General features: G+C 24.2%; 4 protein-coding genes across 4 annotated transcripts; 2 read left to right on the plus strand and 2 right to left on the minus strand.

Moving 5' to 3' along the window:
- The first annotated feature begins 844 nt into the window (after positions 1-844).
- Bub3 (mitotic checkpoint protein Bub3) lies at positions 845-4,314 on the plus strand. Its single transcript, XM_074258733.1, has 4 exons — positions 845-1,056; positions 1,125-1,329; positions 2,626-3,006; positions 3,910-4,314. Exons 2-4 carry the CDS (start codon positions 1,135-1,137, stop codon positions 4,312-4,314), a joined length of 981 nt encoding a protein of 326 aa, XP_074114834.1. The 5' UTR covers positions 845-1,056; positions 1,125-1,134.
- Positions 4,315-4,381: 67 nt separating this feature from the next.
- On the minus strand, positions 4,382-9,144 carry Dpcoac (dephosphocoenzyme A carrier). Its single transcript, XM_074258732.1, has 6 exons — positions 8,855-9,144; positions 8,233-8,489; positions 6,921-7,243; positions 6,057-6,319; positions 5,445-5,628; positions 4,382-4,762 (listed from the first exon to the last, which is right to left on the minus strand). Exons 2-6 carry the CDS (start codon positions 8,311-8,313, stop codon positions 4,633-4,635), a joined length of 981 nt encoding a protein of 326 aa, XP_074114833.1. The 5' UTR covers positions 8,314-8,489; positions 8,855-9,144; the 3' UTR covers positions 4,382-4,632.
- Positions 9,145-9,398: 254 nt separating this feature from the next.
- LOC141537629 (calmodulin-like protein 4) lies at positions 9,399-10,534 on the plus strand. The gene is made up of 5 exons (XM_074258736.1): positions 9,399-9,552; positions 9,624-9,654; positions 9,859-9,990; positions 10,072-10,254; positions 10,399-10,534. Exons 1-5 carry the CDS (start codon positions 9,550-9,552, stop codon positions 10,497-10,499), a joined length of 450 nt encoding a protein of 149 aa, XP_074114837.1. The 5' UTR covers positions 9,399-9,549; the 3' UTR covers positions 10,500-10,534.
- Positions 10,535-10,674: 140 nt separating this feature from the next.
- LOC141537623 (neuronal acetylcholine receptor subunit alpha-7) lies at positions 10,675-18,735 on the minus strand. The gene is made up of 9 exons (XM_074258729.1): positions 18,279-18,735; positions 15,688-15,824; positions 14,050-14,204; positions 13,797-13,980; positions 12,565-12,781; positions 12,136-12,270; positions 11,889-12,055; positions 11,654-11,804; positions 10,675-11,218 (listed from the first exon to the last, which is right to left on the minus strand). Exons 1-9 carry the CDS (start codon positions 18,337-18,339, stop codon positions 10,971-10,973), a joined length of 1,455 nt encoding a protein of 484 aa, XP_074114830.1. The 5' UTR covers positions 18,340-18,735; the 3' UTR covers positions 10,675-10,970.
- Between the last annotated feature and the right edge of the window lie 947 nt (positions 18,736-19,682).

Genomic DNA, 19,682 nt, shown 5'->3' on the forward strand with positions numbered 1-19,682 from the left:
TAACTTACTGCGCATGTCCAGATATTCCTGCTTATTTCTTTTTTAAATTGAAAATTAATGATTAAATTTTTTTATTAATAATTTTCAAAGTTTTGAAGTAAAAAATTTTAAAATTAAAAAAAAATTTTTTTATTAATAATTTAATTACAATTTTTTCAATAAAAAATTTATAAAAATTTTTAAATGTCGGCTAACTTCATTTTCATTTTAATTAATAAAAAAAATATAATAATAAAGTCAGCTGACATTTTTAATATTTTGACTTTTTTTAATAATTAAATTATAAAAAAAAATTGCATGTTTAATTTTTAAAATTTTTTACATATGAAATGTTTTCTTTTAAATAATTTTTCAATAAAAAAAAATTCTAAAAATTTTTAAATGTCGGCTAACTTAATTTTCATAGAAAAACTTACTTTTTAAATCACAAATAAGCGCTTCAATTTATTTCTTTTTTTTTTTTTTAATTTTTCAATGCAGCAGTACAGAAATTTAATCCCTACAATAAAAATACATGAAGTGTGAAGTTAGTCAATAGTCAAAACTCGAAAAAAATGGGAGCTGATTTCTTATTGGTCGAAATTAAGGCGCGCGCAATTCAAATTTCTACAATAGTAAAATTAAAAAAAGCACACTCCGAGGAATTTATTTTATAAAAAATATTTATTCATCTAAAAATTGTGACCAAACTGCGTCATTGCTCTCATTTTACAACAAGCGCTGTTGTAATCGTCACACCTAAAAGAGAGTACCAGTAATTTTACAGCTGTCTTGTCCGAACAGTTCTACCCTCTACAGTTAATACAAAGTACTCCTATTTTACCGGCTTTTACCAAACAAAAATTACAAAAATTGACTAGACGAAATACGAAAATTGTTTACATCCCACGAAACAAATAAATACTTTCTTTTTTTTTATAAAAAAAAAAAAATAATTTTGTAAATTAATTAAGTGATCCAAGTGTCTTTATTTATAATATTTATTTTATTGTGTCAACTCGAATTTGTAATTGTATAAATAAATTAATTTCTAAGAATTATTAAGTATATTTTCAGGTTAGTATCACTTTATTTTTTTTTTTTTAATTATTTTAATGTAAGAAAATAAATAATAATTATTTCAGTTTTAAAATAATGGAATCGAGAACGGAATTTAAAATAAAAAATTCCCCGTCTGATGCAATTTCAGCGGTTGAATTTGGGCCAAATTCAACTCAATTTTTGTTAGTATCATCATGGGACTCAACAGTCCGGCTTTATGACATTCATGCTAATACTATGCGGTTAAAATACAACCATGATCAACCAGTTCTTGATGTTGCTTTTCAAGTAGGCTAATATTTTTTTTATTTAATTAATTAACATATTTTTTTTTTTTTTTATTTTTAGTCAATTTAGGTAACCTATATTATTTATTTATTTATTCAAACGCCAATCGGCTTTATAAATTAATTTCACAATAGTTAAATTTGGTTGTATGTAAAAAGGAAATAAAAGTAATAATATTTATAACACTGAAGTTAGCCGTCAGCTGTTGATTTAAAAAAATTTTTTAACAAATTAATTACAATAAAAAAATGCTTCCAAAAATTTTCACTTGTAATTTTTATTAATTTTCACATGTGAAACTTTTTAATAATATTTTGTTTTTTAATAATTAAATTGCTGTAAGATTCTAAAAAAATTTTGAATATCTGTCAACTTCAGTGTCATTAACATTTCAATAAAATTAAATTAAATCAATTTTTGTTTACTTTATAATTTTAAATTATTAGTATTATATAAAAAAAATAAATAAATATTTCTAAGAGTGTTTATTGCAAATAGAGAAATTGCAATTATTAAAAGAATAAGCAAAATTTTTTGACCAGTGTATTTAAATGATAAAATATAACACTGAAGTTGACAAATATTAAAAACTGTTTTGGAATTTTATAGCAATTAAATTATTAAAAAAAAAAATTAATTAAAATTTTTTACATGTGAAAATTAATAAAAATTAAATGTGAAAATTTTTAGAAGCATTTTTTTATTGTATTTAATTTGTTAAAAAAATTTTTAACAAATAAAAAAATTCAGTATTATTAAAATTAATGAATTAAATTTTTATGATATTAAAGTTAGCTGTCATTTGACCATTTTTTAATTTTATTTAACAAAAAAATTTTTTTCGAAAAATTATTTTAAAAAAATTGCATTTTTAATTTATTAAAATTTCTAAATGTCCATTTTTTTAAGCCAGTAATTTATTTATTAGAAAAATTATTAAAATTGTTAATTATCTGCTAAATTAAATTTCATATATTTTTTTTAGTGCCACAAAGTACTTAGTGTGATGTGAAAAATTAAAAAAAAAATTTTTTTTAAATTGACAGCTGACTGCTAATTTCAGTATTATATTTGATAAAATATGATAAAATGGGTTTTTCTGATAATTTGTTAGAAAAAATTCTAAATTTTGTTTACTGTTAAATAATTTATATAACATAAACGTAAATTGCATTCACTTTTTTATTTTTATAAATTTTGAATAAATTTTTAACAAATTAAGATTTGTTAAAAAAAAATTGTCTTACAAATGAATCATTAAATTACATTAATACTAATGATATATTTAATTTTCAGGATGCAGTACACGCTTACAGTGGAGGATTGGGCTGTACATTAAAAATGTACGATATAAACGCGAACGCAGAAACGATAATGGGTTCACATGAAAAAGCCATCAGAAAAATAGAATACTGCTCATCAGTAAACGCTATTTTAACAGGAGGATGGGATGCTGCGGTTAAATTATGGGACCCGAGAACACCTACATGTGTTGGTACTTATTTGCAACCTGATACCGTACTAGCACTGTCGGTTTGTGGTGATAAATTTGTCGTGGGTACTGCTAAAAGAAAAGTATGCATTTGGGATTTAAGAAATATGGCTGGAATGTTCCAAAGACGTGAGAGTAGCTTGAAATATCAAACACGGTGTATTAAAGGATTTCCCAATGAACAGGTAGGCTTTATCATTTTTCTTGATTAAAAAAAAAAATTTTTTTTAATATTAATAATAAAACATTTTAATTAATCTTCTGAAATTCAGGTTTATAATTTTCATATTTAATTGCTCCAATTCATGCAAATTTTTTACATGAATTTTAACTTGAAATATTTTGTCAAAAAAACGATTTCAAAAAAAAAAGCTCATATTTGAATTTGACCTTTGTATTCATCAGTAGAATATATATATACTGAATTAAGTAAAGATTCACAGAAAAAAGGTTCATTTAAGCCAAAAAAAAAATTTTTTCTTGTTAATTATTTTTTCGAGCAAAAAAAAAAAATTTTTTTTTTGACAAGAAATTTTATTTATTTCAATAAAATTAATTCTCTTGTTTTAGGAAAATAAGACGATATCACAGCAACAGCTCCGGAAAATTATTATAAAATTCTTAAAAAAACTTAAAAAAATTTTTTTTTAATTTTTCGAGACTATTTTAAGATGAGCTAACAGCGACATATTATAAAAAAGTTTTAAAATAATCTAAAAATTGTCTTAAAAAAATCTTAAAATAGTTTTAAAAAAATTTTCAATTTTCTTAACGAAATTAAAAATTCTAAAATAGTCTTAAAAAAAACTTAAAAAAGTTAAAAAAAATTTTTCGAGACTATTTTAAGATGAACTAACAGCGACATATTATAAAAGAATCTTAAAATAATCTAAAAAAAATTTTTAAATAGTTTTAAGAAAATTTTCAATTTTCTTAGCGGGAAAGTTAAAAATTTTAAAATAGTCTTAAAAAATCTTAACAAAACTTAAACAAGTTTAAAAAAATTTTTTCAAGACTATTTTAACTTTATAAATTTTATAGAATATTTTTGATATATAATTAATTTTTTTTTTTTTTTTTTTTTTTAGGGCTACGTTTTAAGTAGTATTGAAGGTAGAGTAGCCGTCGAATATTTGGATACAACGCCAGAAGCACAGAAGAAAAAATACGCATTCAAATGCCACAGAATAAAAGAAAACGGTATTGAAAATATTTATCCAGTGAATGCCATAAGTTTTCATACAACATACAACACATTTGCGACTGGCGGTTCCGATGGATACGTCAACATTTGGGACGGATTTAATAAAAAGCGTTTATGTCAATTCCACAAATATAATGCGGGTGTCGCCGCATTGTCATTCAGCCACGATGGCTCTGTATTGGCTATTGGTGTATCATTTTTGGATCCAGCTGAAATAACTCCTGTGGTACACGATGAAAAAGAAATTTATATTCGTTATGTCAATGATCAAGAGACAAAACCAAAATGATGGTTGCCGCACAACTAATTAAGTGAATTATTAATCATTAATTAATTATTATTAATTAATAAAGTAATTCTTTTTATAGAAAATATTTCGATTTTTTTATTTCAATTTATATATAATATTATATACATAAAATATTTTTGTGCTAACGTAAAATAATTTTTTTGTATCATATGTACATCTTAAAAAAATAATTTTTACTATCTAAAAACAATAATAACGAATAATTAATTTATCGTAACACTCAATTGCAGCTTTTGTGTATATATATAAAATTGACACATAATCTATTAATTTCAAAAATTAACATTCAATAAAATCTTATTTATTAATATATTTTCTTAAATAATCACGGATTATATCGTGAGTTGCAAAACTAATGCTAACTGCTACAGGCCCTTTCACCCAATTCATTGTTAAGCCTTTGTAAAATGCCATTAATCCTTCCTCTCTGGTGAAAAAAAAAATCAAGAGATTTATTTTTTATCAAATCGACTTTTATAATATTTTTAATTAAAAATTTTTATTTTAATAATGGTTAAAATTTTTCAGTCGCCATTTTAATAATAATTAATTTAAAAAATTTTTATTTTAAAGATTTTTTTTAGCCGGGTTAAAAAAAAAAAAAAAAACAGTATACATAGTGAAAAATATTTCAATCATTTGCCATTTTTTTTTTAACTGAAAATTTTCAAAATTTGGGTTTTTATTTTCAGATAATCCGTTTTTAAATTATCAAACCGACCGTGGAGGGGAAAATTTTTTTAAGTCCTCTCGAAGATTGTTAATAACTTTGTAATCATTAAATATTTTTTAATAAAAATTTAGGGTAATAATCTTCAATGTACCCTTAATAAAATAAAAAAAATCCGATCCCAAAATTCCTCAATTTTCTGTCAAAAAAATTCCCGAAAATGACCTCTTTTTTTCTATCGTCACAGTGGTGTTCTTAAGCTAATGTGGGGCAAGATGGCCCACCTGGGGCAAGATGGCCCATCTCAAAATTGACCAAGAATTTATTTTTTTTAATATTTTAATATTTTGGAGGTGGCCCATCTTGCCCCGAAAAAAAAAATTTTTTTTTTTTTTGAACTTTCGAAAAGAAATAAACAGTGCTTTAATTAAATTCTTACCTATAAATTTTTACAGTAGTCGAAATGGTGGTATGATAAAAAGCTCCTTTGATGGCCGATGTCTGCATCCGTCTTCTCACAATGTCCAATGGATAGCTGGCCGTTTGTCCAACAATACCAGCTATTGCTCCACAACTCAATGTAGCCAAAGTTGCGAGTCCCGGATTCATTTGAATTTTATCAACTGTTTATCAACAGGCGGACGGATCATTTAACACTTTTACATGTCCGTCATTTATCTCCTTCATTAATATTAGTATTAATAGCGCAAATGTTTTTAAGACATTTTAAAGCTTTTCTTTTTCTTTTTCGTTTATTCTTAATTAATTAATTATTTAAAAACGTGATTTTAATATTTTATTTGTAAATTATATAAAAAAAAAAAAAAAATTGATAAAAATAAAAATTTTGCCAATAGTATAATAATAAATTTTTTTTATATTAATATTTTTTTTTTTTTGCTTAACTTTAATACTAAAAATTTTAATTGAAAAAATTATAGGTCTAAAGAAAAACTTTAAAAATTTTTTTTCTCATTTTTATGTTAATAATTCAATGTAAAAAAAAAAAGGCCAAGAAATAGTGAAAATAATAATTTTACTTTTAATTTACCTGCCATAAACATTTTGAGAGTATCATAAGTATAAAAACTACAGCCTGCATATGGAATCACACCTAATATTGTCGCAGTAAATCCTCTATAAAATGCCAAAAATCCTTCGTTTTTATAAATTTGTACAAAAACTTGGCGCAATGTTTTGTATTCAGCTTTTTGAGTCACTGCCATTCTTGCGCGGGCTAAATCCAATGGATAAGTTAAACTTTGCGATGTTACACCAGCCAATGAACCAGCTAGTAATCTATAAACTGACGATCTGAAATTGTTTTATATTTTACTATAATTTAAATTTATAATATACTAGAAATTTGAATAGCGCGCCTTAATTTTAACCAATTAAAAATTTAAATAATGCGCGCGCCTTAATTTTAACCAATAAGGGATCAGATCCCATTTTTTTGCGAGTTTAAACTATTGAATAACTTCACATTCTCATGTATTTTTATTGTAGGGATTTTTAACAGATTATTATGAAAAAATTCTAAATATTCAAATTTTTAAAAATCGCCTGTAGAAATTTTTTTATTTTAAAAACTTTAAAAATTAACAGCTGATAGCTAACTTCAGTAATTACATCAGAAGTTAAATGATATTAGAAATTTTTAACAATTAAATTATCATGAAAAAAATTCTAAATGTTAAAATAAAAAAAAATAATTAGTGTAAATTTTTTAAAGAATTTTTTTTTTGTAATTTATTTGGTACTAGAAATTTGAATAGCGCGCGCCTAAATTTTGTTATTTTCATAAAATTTTAAACTTTAATTAAAAAATTAAAAGAATTAAAAAAAATTTTTTTTTTATTTTAAATTAAATTTATTTTTAATCCTTTAATTAATTAATTAATTAAATACTTACGAATTTTTGCCATTGACATTTAATATACGTTTCCATTGTTCATGAGCAGCAAACTGTATTGCAGAATAAGGCACAATTCTTATCATAGTTGCACTATTACCGCGCCACAAACTCAACAAGCCTTCATTTTTATAAGCTCTTACTAAAAAATCAATTGCAGCTCGCTGAGAATATGGCATTTTAGATATTTGAAAATTTATTTTTGTCCGGTCCAATGGTGCAATTGTTGTCTTTGCTATTGCACCTGCCGCAGCACCAGCTACCAAGCTCGTTAAAACTCGTTCAGAATTCGATAGGTTTGGAAAATCTTTCTCCTTAGTGTTCTAGTAAAAAAAAAAAATTTTTTTTAATATATTTTAATATATACAAGCGTAAATTCGATTAAAAATTATTCGTTTATTTTTTTCATCCTTCAATTGTTAATTGAAAGTATTTTTTAGTGACTCGATTATTAATGGAAAAATAATACATGGCTAATAATTTTTTAGATTTTTATAACAATCAAATTATAATGAAAAAAAAAATTTATGATAAAAAATTTAAAAGCTTTTTTTGCCTTTAAAAGTTGGAAAAAAAATTGGCTTCATGTTTTTGAATAAAATTGATATTATTATTATTATTATTATTATTTTTTCCCAAGTACATAAAAAAACAAACAACTTAAAAAAAAAAATAAAAATCACAATTTTATAAAAAATTTATAATTTTTTTTGAAAATTTGTAAAATTTTTTTAAATTGTATTAATCAAATTTTTCTTTTTTTTAATTGTTCAATTTTTTTATATATTTTTCAAAAATAAATAAAAAATTTCGTTAAAAATAATGAAAATTAAAATGGTAGACCCCACTTGTAAACAATTACCATTTTTTTATTCGGCATAAAAAATTATTTCATCCAGAATCGTAGTCAGCGGATTAAAAAAATTTTTTTTTTTTAGTTTGAAAAAATGTTCCTATTTTATTCTCCAATAAATCCTATTTTTTATGATAAAAAAAAAAAAAGGGAACTAAAATTAGCAGACATGTAAAAATTCTTGAAATTTTTATAGCAAATGAATTTTAATATAAAAAAAAAAATTTGTCAAAATTTAGACTTAATTTAATTTCTTGTGGATTTTTTTGACTAAATTTTTTTCAGTATAATTTGTAATAAAAATCTAAAAAATTGTTTTCTGCTAAATTCAGTGTCAAAAAAAAAAAAAAAAAACCACAATAAATATAATTCTTCTCCAAAATGGATATAAAAAAATTCTTCAGTCTAAAAAAAAATAATTCTTCAGTCAAAAAATAAATTTTGATGGATTATACCAACCGTTTTAGTTATTGAACTCTTGTTATTGTCACTATCAAAAGCAGTGTTATTAATAGCATTGTTCTTGGTGTTTCCAGCCATAACTAAGAATCGAAACTTTTCTAAAATAGCTCAACTTTGGTTTACAGTTTAATTGACTAATCATAATTTATTAATTACTAATTTTATAGCTCCTGTTTGAGCTGTCAGCTGATCGTTTTCCAAAAAAAATTCAATACAAATTAACAGTTGTCACTTTATTACTGATGATTGATTATCTGAAAATTAAAAATAGAAATAATTAATTTTTTAAGTAGTTTACAATTAATAATTAATAATTAATAACTAAAGAATAATCTTATTACATTAAACATAAAAAAAAAAAATATTCTTATCATTATAACCTTCATTGAATAATAAATTGAGATAAAACAAGGGTTAGAATATCATCGTACATGATAATTACGCAATTATATTGATAAATTAATTTTTATAACTCAACAGATAATCAGTACGATAAATTAATAAATCATAATAATAAGATCAGCATTAATATATAACGCGTAGTTGATAATCAATTGAAATATGTAAATAAAAAAAATACTTAAAATACAAAAAAATAAAAAAAAAAAAAGACGTCTACCTTGAAAATATTCTTAATCTTTATTGTTTTTGACGTTTCTGTTTAGTAATTTCTTGACGTCATTTTCGATTTTTTTTTTTTTTTTTTTTTTGTAAAAAAAAAAACAAAATTATTTATTTAATATTTTGTTAAAATAAAAATGAACCAACTGAATATCTTCCAGGAAATATTGATCACAAATATTAATTATTTAACATTACTCTCAATGATTTTAAATGATCTTAATCTTTTGCTCTTTGACCGGAATACATTCTGAAATTCACGCACTTTGTCTGGCTGTATTTGTAACACACTAATGTATTAGTGACGGAGGGAATGCGAGTCTCAAGTGGTGAGGTCTCCACTAGTTACGCTCTCTCCATAAAAAACTGTAAAAAACGTCAGTTACTTAAAAAAATAATAACACTGAAGTTAGCCGTCAGCTGTTAATTTTAAAAATTTTTTTAATAAATTAATTACAATAAAAAAATGCTTCTAAAAAAATTTTCACTTGTTATTTTTATTAATTTTCACATGTGAAACTAATTAATTAATTTTTTTTTTTTAATAATTTAATTGCTATAAAATTTTTAAATAATTTTCAATATCTGCCAACTTCAGTGTCATAAAAAATATAACCTGTAATATTAATTTTATGAAATTACGTTGTTGTTATTGTACGTTAATTAATATACAAAAAGTAGGAGTCAATAAAAATGGTGAATTCAATGTTTTATTATATAATTGTATAATTATAATTGTTAACTGATTATTTTATTAATTTTTGCAGGCAAGGTATTTCCGCGAAGAAGATATTGATGGTAAATACAGAATATTTTTTTATAAAATTAAACATATGTTTATTTTTTGTCGCACTTTTAGATAACAGTAAAATTTACTTGGTATTTTTATTTTTTATTTTCTTTATTTTTAATTATTTTAAATTTATTTTAATTATTATAAATTTATTATCATGAAGTAGCAATTATTGTAGTGAGTTTATTTATGAAATATTAAATTTCCAGAATTCAGGGAGTGTTTTTATCTTTTTGCACAAGATGGACAAATAAAACGCCTTGAAGAGTTGACAATTATCATGAGATCTTTGGGTCTTAGTCCTACTACTGCAGAATTAAGCAAATATATGAAGGATAAAAGTAAGTAAAAAGAAAAGCCAAAAAAAAAAAGAAAAAAAAAATGAAAAATAATTTTTGATAACGATGAATTATACATTACAGATGGAAGAATGTCATTTGCTGATTTTTTGGAAGTAATGCATTTACAAACAAGAGTGGAAGACTTACCAAAAGAAGTTATCGATGCTTTTAAAGCCGCTGATCAATCCAGAAGTGGGTTAATTCCCGCGCGGCAGTTAGCACATAATTTGTTGAATTGGGGAGAAAAATTGAGTAATAAAGAAGGTAAGATAAAAAAATTAACTGGGATCTAGATTCTAAATATTTGACCAGTTTATATAAAATTAATATAAATAAAAAAAAAATTTAATTATTAAAATAAATATGTAAAACGGTGCCTTGATATTATTTTCATTACTTTTGTTTCAGTGGAGCAAATTTTCCGAGAAGCTAATGTATCTTTAAATGGACATATAAAATATGAAGACTTTGTAAAGATAGCATGTGCTCCAATTCCTGACTATTATTAAAGTACTTTGAGAAAAAAAAAAAAAAAAAAAACAAATTTTTAAACATGAATTCAATTCTCAAAGTGATACAAAGAAAGTATTTTTTTTACTTTTTTTAAATTATATATTTCGTACTTAATGATGAAAAAAATATTTTATATTTTTAATACAACGAACAAATTTTATCGTTAAATAATTTATTCACAATTATATAATAAAAGTGTCTAACATTAAACTAAAACATTCTGTGAAATTTTCATAGTAAAAAAACTTAAAGATTTTTTTTATATTTTGACATTCAAAAATTAACCACATATGTTTTTTGTATTTCATATTTTTATTTTTATTACCATTATTATCATCGTATACTCCACGATTATTTAATAACAATTTTTATCTTAATATTTAAATATTTACAAAAAAAGCCATATTTAATTTTCTTCTTAAATAACATGGAATTTGTTATTCTACTTTAAGAAGAGGATTTTAAATTCAACCTTTTATCGTCTCTTCAATTGGTGGTGATCCAGAAAGTATAACTGCTGTACTAATAGCAGTCGTTAAAAAAAAAACACACAGCAATACACGATCACTAACAAGAGCTATTTGTTTCCACTCAAGTTCTGTTTGCTCTCGTTGATCTTGATCACTTAGTCGCCGTTCATTTTTTTCAATTGTTGAGTGAACTTTACGTAAAATTTTTGACCAATATTCTTCAACATTTTCTTCTCTTGTTGAATCTTGAAAATATCAATTTTTTATTAAAAAATTGTTTTTATAAAAATCACAACAAAAACCAAAAATTATTGATTTTTTTTTTAATTATTGTCTTACATGGTAAGAACAAGATTACACTGAATATAATCCTAGATTATACTGAGTGAAAAAAATTCCAGATAGTAGCTAGTATAATCTAGATTATAATGAGTATAATCCAAGATTATACTGACTATAATCCAAGATTATACTGGCTATAATCCAAGATTATACTGACTATAATTCAGATTACACGGAGTATAATCTAGATTATAATGAGTATAATTCAGATTATAATGAGTATACTCCAGATTATAATGAGTATAATCTAGATTATAAGGACTATAATCTAGATTATAATGAGTACAATCTAGATTTTTTTAGCGCCTTTTAATTTTGTAGTAAAAAATTTATTTTACCTAAACTAGTACTACTATCATGGCTTTCATATCTAGTATTTAATTTCGCTAATCGTTGACCAAGCGTTGGATAATGCAGAGGACATGTATTTTGTTCTAACGTCATATCTGTTGAATCTTCATATTCGTTCAAATGCGTGTTATTTTGATTCTATAACAAATAAACATACAATTAGTTTTTTATAACGGATTCAGTACCTTAAATTATAGAACATTAATTTTTAATTATTCACACCTCAGAAAATTTAAGAAAAACTAATCTAGCTAATTTTTCAAGGACTAATGATTTAACCAGTGGTGATACTTTTGAACCACGCAAACCACGATGGTGGAAATTTAATGTTACAACAGCTAATCCACTTGCAAAGGATACTAAGCAAATGCTAACACCATAGTAGAGACCTGAAAAATTTCAAAAGAAATTTAAGTAATTTATTGTGGGATAATTAATTAATTATCAATAATTAAATTTAATTTCTCACTTATTAAAGGTGTTTTTTCAGTAGGTGGAAGCGTTTCTCTGATAGTCATAAGGAAAACTGTCATTGATAATAATGCTGAAATTCCTAAGGTCACTTTTTCACCTGATTCGGAGGGGACATAAAATACTAAAAGAGCTAAACAAATAAATAAAATCACAATGACAGATAACATTCAAATATTTTGAAATTTCCCGCTTTTTTTAAAACATTTAAATATTTTAAAATTTCCCGCTTTTTTTAAAACATTTAAATATTTAAAAATTTCCCGCTTTTTTTAAAACATTCAAATATTTAAAAATGATAACATTTGAATATTTAAAAATTTTCCATTTTTCTTCAAACATTATAATTTCATGATAATTGTTAATGTTTTTAAATTTTATAATAACTATTTCTTAAAATAAAAATAGTAATTAATAGTAACGTTACCGATTCCATTTATCAATATACATGGTAAGATGAGATTGAATACATAAAACATAGGTCGTCGTCTTAAACGTATTTCATATGTAATATCTGGATATGGTTCTGGACAACAGGAATAAAATTCTATATTTCGTTGAGCTGTGAAATTTACTAGATCAAATTCTCCATTAGCTTGATAATTGCTAATGTCACCTTGTTCACTTTGGCTTTCTAACTCTACCTATACAAACAAAATTATATTATTTTTATTATATTATTTATCTTTAAACATGACAGCATTCTGATATTTTTTAATTATTATTTACGATTTAGTACCAAAAATTACTCTCAAAACTCGAATAATATTTTTAAAACATAAGTTGCAAGTTTATTCATGATATTACTACTATATTATGCATTACTTTTGATACTCCTGGGAAAAAAGTCCAGATACGCTTCAATCACATGTTTTAAATTAAATAAAAAAAGAAAAGAAGAAAAAGTGAATGTACTATTCCCTGTTTTTTTTTTAGAACTTTCGAAAAATTCCGGTGAATTGAGTCAAAGTTGGATGAGAGTAAATCCACTTGATAGTAGAAAGCCACAAAAAATAAAAACTGGCTTAGGTGGCCCGTCTTGCCCCACCCTCCCCTATATCTGAGTTAATATGTTTAGCTGAACCACATCTATAAGCTAAAACGCGCTATGAGAATTTTTCTCACACAATAATATCGAGCTTACAGAATACCGCTGCAGTGCAAGTGAAATACTGAACAATACGCGAGCGTTGACAGGTCAATCTAAAATTTAAACTGTTATTTAATAAGCATAGAATTTCTGGTAAAATAACAATTGCCATTTTAATATTAAAAATGTTTAAAAAAATATAAATTAGATATTTAATTTAAATAAATATCAAAGTTAAAAAATTTTGCTTTTGAATTGCAAACTGACTTATTTAAATAACGGCCGATTTAAAAAAATATTTAGTCACTAAAAGTGTGAATAAATAAGTATAAATTATATTAAATAGAGTTTAGTGAAAATATATATACTCAGAAGTCTGAAATTGAAATCAGATAAAAAAAGTAATTAAATCAAATAAAAGAAATAAAAATAAAGATCCAAATGAATCCTATTTAAACTTATTCACCCAGTGCATTGATTTGGTCTACTTTACGTTTACCGCAAAATTGATGAAAAAATTCTAATTTATTTACTATTTATACTATTTATATAAAATAAAATGTAAAAACCTGATAACCATCGTAAGTCCAAGATGCCCATTTTAACAGACATTTCTGTTCATCAAAGGGGAAAAATTCAACGTCAATGTTACAGCTACTTCGGAAAATTCCATGACTCAACCACACAACTTGTCCTGTATGGCTTATTATAACGTTTGTATTTATTACTGCTGAGCTGTATTGAGGATCCGCACTGTAATTAATGTACAATATAAAATAAGATATTATTTAGTAGTGTTGCTAATAAAACCAACTGGTTAACTTATTGTAAAGAATTATGTCAGGTCTCCAAACACGATTGTAAGGAACCCGAATCACTTGTATTCCTGCAAACTCTGAGGTATTCCATTGCAAATGATAATCCGTCCAAGTCTGAGTTACCCAACAATTCGTTGTTAAAATTTGATTCTTTTCGTCCTGAAAAAATAATAAATTAATAATAATAATCCGCGTAAAAAAATTTTGGGAAATTTTTAGGAAAATTTTGGGACATATCAGAAATAATCAGAAATTTTAAAATAGTGCTTTTTAGTAATTTTTCCTGGATTTTCTTAAAGTATTTTTTTAAAGATTTTTGGAATACTTCTAAGATAATTTTAAAATTATTTGAAATTAAATTTAGTAAGAATTTTCTACTTATAATTTTATGTGGAATATTTTTTGAATAATCTCAAAAAAATTTCTTAACTATTTAAGAACAAATTTTTAATACTTTTAAGACAATTTTTAAATGTTTTCACAAAAAATTTGAAAATTTTTTAAATGATTTTAAAAAAGATAATTTATTTTTGCACAGCTGTAGATTTGTCCTAAAATTAATTAATCAAAACTTTTAGGACGATTTTGCCGAAATAAGGTGAAAAAAATTTTTCAATCATATTAAGCCATCTCTGATAAGATTATAATCTTACTCATGAATACAAGTTTTCCATATAGGCACAAAATCTACATCTAATTATTTAAAGACGTGTCTAACAGCATGGTATAATTTTCGTTGAATAGAATAAACAGCCCATAATATAATTGCTAGCTGATATAAACTTCTGCCCGAATCCGTCTACAAAATGAGAAACGGTGCTTTGTAGTAGCGTCAGAGTTGCCCATGTCATTCAACCAAGGGGTTATATCCACTTGTAAGTTCGAAAAAATGTGTTTTTTTGTTAATTTTTTCTGGAAAGGCTTTTTATTGAATATATACATAAAATATATGAATATTTAGCGAATTTATCGTATTCTAAGAATTCATATTTTATTTATAAAAATATTGGGTTCCGTCGTTCTTGTAGAAGATCTCCTGAAGGTCCTCCACAAAAAGGTGTCTGGCGGTGAGGAAGATATCTCTGATCCAAATTATTTTAAATAAAAAAAACCTCAAGGATTACTTTTAGGATAGATAAATACAGGTAATGATCGAAGAAATAGTCAAAATTTTGATTTTAGACAAAATGGCGGCTTCCCAACAAAACAAATCTTTTTTTGCACGAAAATTTACACTTTAAAGTGACTTAAAAAATCGATATTTTTATCAGAAACTGTATTCCTTCGATCATTACCTGACAAAAGTATCTAACAAGATCCTGTAAAAATTTAAAGTCAATCGGTCAAGCCGTTTCGGAGAAATATTCCTCACCGACTTTGAAAACATCCTTTCGAGAAAAACGCATTTAAAGTTTTGGCTATTATTTAAATTTACGATTCCGCCTACTTTCAAACACTCGGAGACGTCTTTACAAATACGCTCATTACTCCGAAACTATTTACCGAATTACTTTGAAATTTACAGACAATATTCTCGAATATATGTACATTCAAAATATACAAAAAAAATTTGGATTTTTTCAAAATTACAAGTGGATATAATCCCTTAATGTAAAAAACTGATAATTATGTTTAGTCTTACCACATCAATAATATGGTGAAGAGATAGTCCAAAAATGACTACTAACGGTTGCGTTGAATTTTTTGCCGGTCTGACACCAGCATCATAATTTTCTAGAAGATATTTTGCGAGTCTATGCTCATCATCGACACAAGAAACTGTAAAAAGTAATAAAAAAAATTTTAAATAAAATAAAATAAAATCAGTCATACATTTTATAAATTTTATAAATTTTATATACATAGCAAAAATATAAAAAAGATTGAAAGATATATAATCATATCCGATTTGAAGACAGCTGTCGAAATTACATATATAGTATAAACACATCAAATATATCTTCGACATGCTTTAAATTAGGAACGAAATTTTTGTAACAAAAAAAAAAAAAAAAAAAAAAAATTTCTGTTTAATTTTTTTTTATGAGGAAAATAAAATTAAGCTCTATGATTACCGTAATTTTACATTCGAGTAAATCTGTTCATAACTGTTAAATTGGCTAACTCGATTGACGGCCGTTGGCATTGGAATAAAAAAAGTAACGAACGAGAGAAAGGTGAAAATGAAAAAAGAAAATAAATAAATAAATTAAATAAAAAAAATTATATTGCCTGATGTGCGGTAGACTTTTTATTATCTTAACTATGGATGATTTTTTCCATTTAAACGGCATACATGCTATATACCTCTTGTCTTTACGCTTGGAATATGCAAATTGACGAATTTACCATCGCCGCAAAATTGTACAGACACGAAATTTGCGGACAGTTATACTAACAGTAAAGGGACAGTTGTTTACACATTGGCTTCCATTATTTTAAAAAATGTCCAAGCAAAATTTAAATTAAACATTGATGTTTGTTTCGTCAATAAATTATGTTGTTTTTAGTTAGATTTTAATTTCTTCTTCTTTAAAAATTTTTTATAAAATTTGGAGACTTAATTATTGGGTCAATAGAAATTAAAATTTTGTAATTGACTCAAATAGAATGTTACTGTTATTTTAGTTTTTTTTTAATTTAAATCCATATTTTTTTACCGGTGTTATAACTTTTTTTTTAAGACTAATATTTAATTATTTAAAAAAAAAATTTTTACGCGGTTTTGGCTTTAGAATTTTTTTATCTTAGAGCCAAAAAAAATTTTTTTTGTTTACTTTTTTTACTGATCTAAATTTTATAAACAATTTTAAATTATTTGGAGTGAAAAAAAATTTTTTTTTACGCCCTTTTGGTTTTGCAATGCCATATTTTGAGATACGCTCTTTTGTCATTAGTAACGTGAAATTTTTAATCAAACGATAATAAAAAATCAATAACGGAGGTTTTAAATGATTGAAATTTGTCTGGGTGAATGAGTGTGAGACTTGTGTAAAGAACGAGACCAGAAGATAGAATCCGATAAGATGAGGATGAGAAATTCTAAAGAAGTTCTCTGAGAAGCTCAAGTTATATATATATATATCTGAATCCTTTACATTTACATTCTAAAACTATTTGGTTACTCAACGACTTTTGAATCATTCAACCAAAGTTTACCATTAGTTCCATCTTGCTTGATATCACCTTGCCCTATATTTGTTTTCTTCTTTATAAAATTCATACTTTTTAAAATTAGGGGAGAGTGGGGCAAGACGGCCCACCTCAAAAATTGACCAAGAATTTATTTTTCTAATATTTTGGAGGTGGCCCATCTTGCCCCTCACCCAAAAAAAATTTTTTTGGGGGGCAAGATGGGCCACCTCCAAAATATTAAAATAGAAAAAAAATATTAGAAAAATAAATTCTTGGTCAATTTTTGAGGTGGGCCTTCTTGCCCCAGGTGGCCCATCTTGCCCCCCCCCCCCAAAATTTTTTTTTGGAATTTTCGAAAAATTACGGTGAATTGAATCAATCAATTGTTGGACGAGAGTAAATCCACTTGATAGTAAAAAGCCACAAAAAATAAAAACTGGCTTAGGTGGCCCGTCTTGCCCCACCCTCCCCTATATTCTTTCAATACATTCAATTGTTCATATTAATTAAAGTGGAAATCCGATAGCAATTATCTGCTCAATTGAGTGAATGGAAATGTAATATTTTTAATTTGCGAATGCGTTAATCGAATTATGTATTATTTAAGCGCCACGCGGATTATTTTCACACCGAAAAATATTATGTGTTCATATTTTAATCTTATTACGAATTCTCTCTGTTGGTGGATTTATACATCAAAATTTTCAATTATAATTCATATGTGAAGTATTCTTTCAGTTGATATTATAATAATTATCATAATTAAATCTTTTGGTATTTTTATTATTATTTTTGGATACAGAAAGAGTAAAAAAAAAAATACGTACAAACGAACTGCATGAATATTATTAATTATTAATTTTCATGGAGAGTTTTATATTATATTAGCACTTAAGTATTATGTTTATTAATGCATCAGATTATTTCTAAATTCTAAATTTTCATGTATTTTTGAGCTCTCCGAGCTCAAAAGTCTGATAGAAGTTTAATAAAACACTATTTTTTGAATTTTCAAAATTTTTTTGGGAAGTTAAGAAAACATCAGAAAATAATTAACAGCATAATTTGTTGTAAAATATATAATACAGCTCGACTTACCATAAATCATACAAAATATCCATATCACTAAGTAGTTAATTAATTTTTTAAATAAGAACATTCAAATTAGTTAAACTCCGTAATAAAATTGATAAATGCTTGTAAATTAGAAAAAACGATAGACGTTACCGAGAAGAGTTCAACCATCTACTAATCTCCCGCTTCATTCACAACCCCACGGATCCGCCAGTGTTGAATGATCTTGCGCACAACAAGAGAAACAAAATCCTATAAATTCTCTTTTTTTTTCGGGCCAAATTAATTTTTAGATTATAATTAAGAAAAAGATAGAGAAAATTATATGCCGACGAAAATTAAAACTTGATGAAAAAAAAGTAAGGAAACTTTTGTTCTTTTTTTTTTTTTTAAAGTTTTTTTTAAAAATTTTTTTTTTTTAATTTTTAGTTCTTGTAAAAAAAATTTTACTTCTCAAAATTTCATCTAAATTGTTGCTCTCAAAATTTCATCTAATTTCAATAGTAATTAGAAATAATTTTAAATTTGTGAAAATTAAAAAAAAATTTTTTTGTAATAATTTTTTCAATGGAAAAAAATTCTTAAAATTTGTAAATTTCCGTTAACTTAATTATTATCAAAGTTCTGCCAAAGAAGAAAAAATAAAAAAATTTTTTTCAAAAAATATAATATTAAAATTCTAGATGGATATTTTTAGCACTGTTCTTTTCGTTAACACACGATTTTGTTCGTAAACCTATTCTTGAATAAGTACAAACTTTAGTGATTTTTATATTATTATTGTTATCAAAATATAATACATTAAATTATATTGCTACAGTATATAATTATTAGCAGAAAATAGTTGAACATCAACTTAAAATTATCGAAAAATATTAAAAAAATAATTTCAATTATTATAGTGTACTGTATACAATTATTGCTTATATATAATCATGAGAAAAAATTTATAATAACAAATTTTTATCAGTTAATGTTAAATTTTTTTTTTTTTTTTTTTTATATAACTTAAGTTAAGCTTTTAGTTATTTTACTGAGATAGATTTCAATTAAATCAATTTTTTGAATATTTACAAGTGGGGTCAACCAATTTAAATTTTTATTTTTTTGATCGAAATTTCTATTTGATTTTAGTGATATTTTTTTTTTGAAAAATATATGAAAAAATGAACAATTAAAAAAAAAAATTGATTATCACAATTTTAAAAAATTTTCAAAAAATGATATTAAATTTTTTTTTTAATAGTTCGTTTTTTTATGTACTTTAAAAAAAAAAAAAAAAAAAAAAAAAAATTCAAAAAAAAAATAAAATAGAAATTTTATCCAAAAAAATTAGCTAAAATTTTTTCCAACTTTTGAAGGCAAAAAAAGCTATCAAAATTTTTATCTTTTTTTTTCACGACATTTTTTATCATGAATCCGCCGTAA

Source organism: Cotesia typhae, unplaced genomic scaffold (genome assembly GCF_013202065.1).
Source record: "Cotesia typhae breed Kobodo isofemale line unplaced genomic scaffold, CoteBio_Ctyphae scaffold_91, whole genome shotgun sequence".
In the NCBI taxonomy this organism is placed as follows: Eukaryota; Metazoa; Arthropoda; class Insecta; order Hymenoptera; family Braconidae; genus Cotesia; species Cotesia typhae.